We start from the raw sequence: 7,265 nt of genomic DNA, 5'->3' as shown, positions 1-7,265 counted from the left end.
GGGATTTCACTTATTTTTCTTTTTTGTTTACTAGCATGTAACATCCTTCGTCAACCAGTAGGGGGCATATTTGGTGCACAGCAGGGAGCTTAATGTGTCAAGTTGGATCATACTCAGTTTATTGTGAACCACATTATGTAAGAGCTAACATGAGAGAAAAAAAACTGCCTAAGTAACAGGCCTCTCCAACAGCTGTTGTTTTCATTCTGTGGAGAGACAAATGAAACCAATGTGACTGGTATGCATGTTTCCTTTATTACTGAAATGTGTTTATGCATGTAAATCAGCACATAAAGAACATTTCTCTGTGCAAATACATTTGGAACTTGAACGACAACCACAGACTCTCATAAAAACTGACAACGTTTTCTAGGTCCTCAGAAATAAATAACGTTATGCTTACATTGGTCAAAGGTTTTTGCCCCATTACTTGTGTAAAATAAGAGGGTGAAAGTGCATCGTACTTGTTGGGGAAAGGTCGAGCAGGATGACTGAAGCAATCGGACTGGCAGGGCTCTAGCTCAATAACCATCAATAACCACAGGAAACTGGCTTTGCTGTTTCCCTCCTCCACTGCAGCCAGGAATACTTTCAAACAGAACGGCTCGGAGAAAAACATGTTAGTCTCACAATTTCTCAGTTTTACATTAATACAATTTATGACAGGTGTTGACATCTTTTTTTAGACTATGAAGCATCAGAATTGTACAATCACAAAAATTAACACCCTCCAGTTTAGCCCACTTCCATCACACTACGCTGTCTGATCCTGATTCTGTTCTCAAAAGTGTATTCCAGCATGCAAACATTTAAGGTGGAAATATTTTCATTTCACCATCTGCAGGGTGTTTTTATAGTTACCTACCAGCTTTCAACATCCATAATCCTACTGCATTTACCTAAACTCAGCCACATTCACTACAAAAATGTTTTGGGAAGGTATTACCTATTACATTTTATGTAATATATAGTTATAGTTTAATCAAGCAAATTAGTTTGTAAATGTAATGGACGATAATAGCAAAATGCTAACATTATCTATTTGATTTTGGTAGCAAAGCATACCTAATCATTTTAAACTCAATTTTACTAAATATGTTGGTTATTCTAGCCGTTCTTCTTCATCTGGTTCAGTATCTGGAAGATGCATATCTTGAAGGGTGTTACAAGTTGTGTTGCCAATTAAATGTTAAAAACTGCAATAAGACTGGTGGTTTTTGTGTTGGAGCAAGAATTAAAGATTGCATCCAGCTAAACTAGATCAGCCACAGTGCTAATGCTAAAGCTAAGTTAGCTAGCAAGATGGACTTCTAAGTCTTGAGGCAGTCTTTGCCCAGGAGTGACACAATGAGGTGTGGTTGTAAGTGGAAACCACAGCATTTACAATGTATTCAAGTGTTTGAATACATTTAAAATGTATCACTACTTCAATAACATTTTATGCCTGAATCTTATATCAATGTGTTAAAAATATATTCATGTGAACGTGTGTGTGAATGGAAATGACTGATTTCATGTAAAGCGTCTTTGAATGTCCTGCTAAAATAAGTCCGATGCCGCAAAACGATGTAACTGGTTAGAAGGCAACTCATTTAGTGGATCAACTACATTTTTAATTTACGTGACGTCTACTCGGAAATATTTATTTAGATTTAAACAAATCAAGTTCAATTTTACCAATTTAAAAAAAAATCACTGCAGGTAACTGCCCCTCATTTATCTGAATGATAAAGCTGAGTTTCTAACCCTGAGGTTACGACGACGCAAATTAGAGAAAAGCTTTATATATCATCCTGTGAGAACGGATTGAAAATGTTTATTACCATTTTATGCCTTAACAAAAAAGTATTATTTGTGGTTCCTTGTTAGCAAGGTGGACAAACCAGAAGAGCAAAACAATCTAAGCAATCAGTTACAATTAATCAAATTTAACTGTACATTTTAGAACATGTTTGGAAGTTGGTTTTTTTAGCAGTAGAACTTACATGATTTCTACTCAGAAATACTCTATTACACAAATTGTTCACAAATTGTTGAATTAATTTTAAAAGCCAATTTTAACAGTGTAGGTGATTAGGCTCTCTTTAGCACAGAACAAAGTGGCTGCTATGATAATATGATCTATGTTATGGATAAATATTTATAACACAAACCATCCATTTTTTAAAAGTGAAGAGCCTTTTTTATTTTAGCTACTATGATTATGCTGATGATAAAGTCCAAATTGTAAGCTGAGCTTTCTAACCTTGAGGCGGGCATTGTCAACAAAAGGCTGGTCTTAGCTGGGGTGGTCAAGGGAAAGGAGGACCTACCAGTTAAACAAGTTTATCTTAATTATTAGTTAAAATTTAGCTAATATAATTCAATAAAAATATTTTAAAAATAGTTTTTTGGTTGGTAATTTGGGGATAGAAAAAATCTTCTCATTAGCACTGACATAAGGATCAGGCTGGCGAATCTCTTTGTTTTCAGACAATTTCAAAGAAATGAATTCTAACATGTAAAGCCGCAATTTAACAAATTGAAGAGGTTGTTTTTTTTAACCACAAAAATTAAACCTGTTGAAACAAAAGTTATCAGTTGTATTCTAACAGTTTGTTGTTTGATTACAGCTAATTGGTTTCCGTACCTAATGGGGAGTGAACCAATTCAAAACCGGCTCACTGCGCCTGTAAAGGCGACACAATTCTTAATTATGGCTTTGGAGAAAAACAAGAGAGGTGAACAGCTGAAGTGGGAATCTGGACTGCACCTGCCCAACATTTCTCTCCTCGGAAGCAACATGCAAAAGCTTTTACATTATTCGAACATACAAAAAGGTGCTATACGTTGGGAAAACCCTGTCTTTAACTTCCATCCAGAGTGTGAGTAGAAGATGAGAGCAGATGAGGGATTCCCCACTTACACCCGAGCTTCGACGCTGTTTGATTCTGAAAGCAGTGAAGTTTGACTTCATTTTGAAACACGGTGAGGCACAAAAGTCAGGAGACAAACTGTCTCTTTCATTATAAAGTAAAGAAAGGAATAGAATGACCTCACATGCACTAAAGTAGCAAAACACGGGTTCAAAATCACAAGTTGTCTCTTCGTATTCCTTTGCTTGGAAGAAGTGGGCAGTAAAAACAGTACCATCCTGCAAGATAAAGGTAAAGCACAAAGGAAGGTCTCTAAAAAAAAAAAAAAAAGGCTGATCACGCCAAACATCCCGCAGCAGTTGTCCATACTTCTGACCTATTTACATGATTCCATTGTGGATGCAGCTTAGCTGAGATCCGATTTAAAGATTCACCACATAAACAAACAGTAAGCATCCATCAAAACCAAACCCTTTCAACCAAAACCCCCCAAAAGTGAGCATATCTGTACAATAACACTGGTGGGTTTTTCTGAGATGTGACTGAATCATTGTGGACAGTTATCATACAGTGAGTGGCATAGTGGGGGTAAATGCATATTATATAGCTAGACAGTGATGGAAAGGGTACCGAACCCAAATCTAAGTACTTCATGTTCTTTTATCAAACCAAATACACCCCAAAACTCTCATCAAAGTAAGAAGTTCACCCAGCAACACGTCCAGTCAGCTACCACCCCAAAGTCCAGTGCATAAGTTTAGGAAAAATATTATCAAGAATCAAGTTGGCCTATATTGCTCCAAACAACATGAAGGCCTTTGGGTGTTTGCTATACTGATAAAAGGCCATTTCCCCTAAAAAAAAAAAAAAAAGTAAAGGGAGCAAGAAAAAAAAATCAGTTGCCAGGAGGCTCCTATGTACATGGTCTCACAAACACACACACGCACACACAGCCCTGGTACATCAGGGCCAGCAGCCAATCAGGCGTTCCTCCTGGAGTTACTGGTAGCGGACGCGCGGCCTGTCTCGTGGTCAGGTCTGTATTTGAGCCAGCAGATGAGCCACGTGACGACCACCGAGAACATGGCCAGGATGCTGGCGACCGACAAGCAGATGGGTCCGGCCGGAGAAGGGGGGATGCTGTGGCTGTGCACAAAAATCAGGCCCATGAACAGCAGCACCAGCATGGACAGGAACGAGAAAATCACGCACACGCAGCCGGTGGTCAGCGCCACCCTCTTGCAGCTCTGACAGCTGTCGTAGCGCACCGAGTCCTGAGAGAGGGTTGTGGCCGTGGACACCGTGGTGGAAGGGGTCGCCTGGCTGGCGCCCGACGCCTCCTCACGGCGGAGGGCGACCAGAGCCGGGTGCAGAGGCGGGGGGTACGGCGGCAGGGCGTCCTGCGGCAAGGGGTCGGAGTCGATGTAGAGCGGGAAATCCTCCGTCACCTTGGTGTTGTTGGGCAGGTTCTGGATCCGGTAGTCCGGGACGGGCGTCCGGTGGCGACACACTGGGCAGCTGATGCGCCATGGCCGCTCCTCCCGGAGGTGAAGCGTGTTCAGGCACTCCTCGCAGAACGTGTGCAAACACTCCAGGATCTTCGGAGCCCGCCGGTCAAGGTCGAAGTAATTGTAACAGATTTTACATTCGTACTCCTCATAGGGGAACGCCGGGGACGCCTCACCGGGGGGCTCCGCTCCGTTTGACGGCAAGTCTACCTCTGCCATGTCATCTCTCGCCATTCACGTTCTCCGGTGAAAACAAAGGGAGCTGGCGGACAGATGCTGATGACGGTGCACGTCTCTCCTGCTCTCCCCCTCCCCTCCACTGCCTTCATTGAAACGCCAGCGTTGTGCGTTCCATTAATCCCCGCTGCTCGATCCAAACGGCCGGGATCCCAGTCACAGGCTGTGACTAAACGGCTCTCGAGCGGATGAAGATGATGTAATGGCGGTGACTCCTGCGGAGCGCGGGGCGCATCATCCACTGGGTCCCAGCAGCATCCCTCAGTCCCGAGTGCGTGTTGTTGTTCTCCGAGCTCCAAGCAGCCAGATTACGTAGACGCTGCGTACAGTGGGATGCGCTCATCTGGGGGTGGTGGTGGAGGGGGTGGCCGCTTTATTGTTTCCTGGAACAAAGAGCGTCAAAACTCAGCCGACTGTGTGGCAGCAGAACGTCAGCATCGTCCAGCTGTTTCTCCGAGACCTTCTCACTTTGTTTGACCTTTTGGACAGTCAGCGTGCCTCTGTTTACCGTGTTGACAAAAACGCAAACATAAACTGAAAATGAAAACTAACAATCAAATTGTTTAAAATAATTTCCTATCAGACTGAATATGTAAACATCCCAGTTTACAGCCATGAAACCTAAATATGATATGCGTTACATGGCAAAGGAACCCCTTTAATCTTTTCATGTTTTGTCCCAGTACAGCTAGAAATGTCAAAATATTTTGGAGGAATTTTATGACAGGCAAGAAGCACATAACAGAGAAGTACATGGATATAGTTATGCATAGTTTTCAAAGTATGTTTTTCTCGCAGTAAAAATCTGAAAAGTGTGGTGTGGATTTGTATGCATTTTACTGCAATTTGCAATAAACCTCATATCATATAGCTTCCTTCACCGTCAAGCTGGTGCCTTGTATGTCACATTAGCGACTGGGTAAGCCAGGTTTTATTTAAAGGTATCAGACTGAAAGGGTTTGAATAAATATGCACCCTTTTCAGATTTACGTTTGTAGCAACAAATAAGGAAAATAGATTATAATTTTCTCTCTACTTCCTTATCTCCCCTTTAATTAGTCTGCCTCATAAAATCCCTATAAAACACACAGAGGTTTGAGGTTGCAGACTGAAGGTGTGAAAAAGTGCAAGGGTTCAAACTCTTTTTCAAAGTACCATGGCTTACAGCAACACTGGACCTCTGGGGGTTAACAGATGCTGGAGCAAAGGACAGCTGCAGCCAGATGAATTCTGATCTGTTTAGGGACAGAAGAAATACAGCCGAGCAAATCCAAAAGGACAAATGGATGATGACTCAAAGGAACACTGCAGCCATTTTAGAAGCTACAGAAGCTGATTAATCTACAGGAACTGGGTTTGTGGTCTGATCCGATTAAAATGTCCTCCAAAATAATACCGAGTCATAACTTATGTTGTGGTAAACAGCTGTGCGCACCCAGCTTTCCGTGCTGACGTCTATTCTTGGGGACAGAGAAGAAGTTGTGTTATAAATAGTTCTTAGTGTCTGATATGAGGCTTCACACTCTGAGGTTAAAGTTCTTTGCTGATATAAAGCCTGAAAAGGGTCGGAGTTCTGCTGCTGATAATTAAGACAATGAAATAATAAATAATGAAGCAAAAATGCTTTATTTTAGTATCTGCAACATGCTATTGTGATAGCATATGCATAAAAAAAACAAACAAAAAAACTTTAAAAAGTGTAACATTTAATGCTGACAGTACTTCAGCTGTATGACAGCCTAAAGTACAAACCTGTTCTGGTGGTTCTGGTTTTTTTTTGGTTTGTTTTTATGCTTTGATTTTTGGATGGGTTTATATTTATTGGAGAAGGCTAAGAGACATATGGTAACGTTGGAAGAGTTGCACAGATCCACTGCATCTGTTCTAAGGACAACTGTGAGTTATGCATGAAATAAATCTCTGTCCTTTTCTGGAAGTGTGGCACGAAGGTAGCAATGCTGAAAGGAAGCCATAAGAAGTTCCATTAAAGTTTAAGCAGGATAAATTTGAGATATTTCTATGAATGTAGAATTCAAGCCTTTGGCTCACACTGTCTGTGTAGGAAAAAATACTTCACATCACCCTGAGCACACTAGACCATCTGTGGAACATAGTGATGGCAGCGTCATGCAGTGGGGATGCTTTAATTCTGCATGCAGAGAAAACCAGAGGCAGAGAAAGACGTGAGTCTGGGGTGAAGTTTCGGCTTCCAACAACACTAAACAGGACAGGGAAGGTGGTCAGGAATGGATGGGAAATAAAGTACAAAGCAATCCTTTTAGAGGTCTGCAAAAAATAAAAATAAAATGAAACTTGAGACTGGGTTGACAGAACACATTCTTGCATTACAACCCCAAACAAACAATCACAGCTACAATGGGGGGTAGCTTAGAGTAAAGCATCTTCATGTCTTAGAATGGAATAGTCAAAGTTCAGACCTAAATCCAATTAAGAATTTGTAGCAAAACTTGCAGCTTAAAGCCACTCTCTTTGTAGTCTGACTGAGCTTCTGTAATTCTGCAAAGAGAATTTGATCAAAATTATCGTGCAACGCTGGTAGAAACATAACCTAATCTGCAGGTAATCCCTTCCTCCCACTCTCACTCCTCCCCCCCTCTCTCTCTCTCTCTCTCTCTCTCTCTCTCTCTCTCTCTCTCTCTCTCTC

General features: G+C 41.5%; 1 protein-coding gene across 1 annotated transcript; it reads right to left on the bottom strand.

Moving 5' to 3' along the window:
- Positions 1–232: 232 nt before the first annotated feature.
- Positions 233–5,474, bottom strand: rnf228 (ring finger protein 228). Its single transcript, XM_008426210.2, has one exon. It carries the CDS (start codon positions 4,595–4,597, stop codon positions 3,836–3,838), a length of 762 nt encoding a protein of 253 aa, XP_008424432.1. The 5' UTR covers positions 4,598–5,474; the 3' UTR covers positions 233–3,835.
- Between the last annotated feature and the right edge of the window lie 1,791 nt (positions 5,475–7,265).

The sequence above is a fragment of the Poecilia reticulata genome, linkage group LG13 (assembly GCF_000633615.1).
Source record: "Poecilia reticulata strain Guanapo linkage group LG13, Guppy_female_1.0+MT, whole genome shotgun sequence".
Lineage (NCBI taxonomy): Eukaryota > Metazoa > Chordata > Actinopteri > Cyprinodontiformes > Poeciliidae > Poecilia > Poecilia reticulata.
Note: the sequence above shows the minus strand (reverse complement) of the source record. Positions and strands in the feature narration are given on the sequence as shown.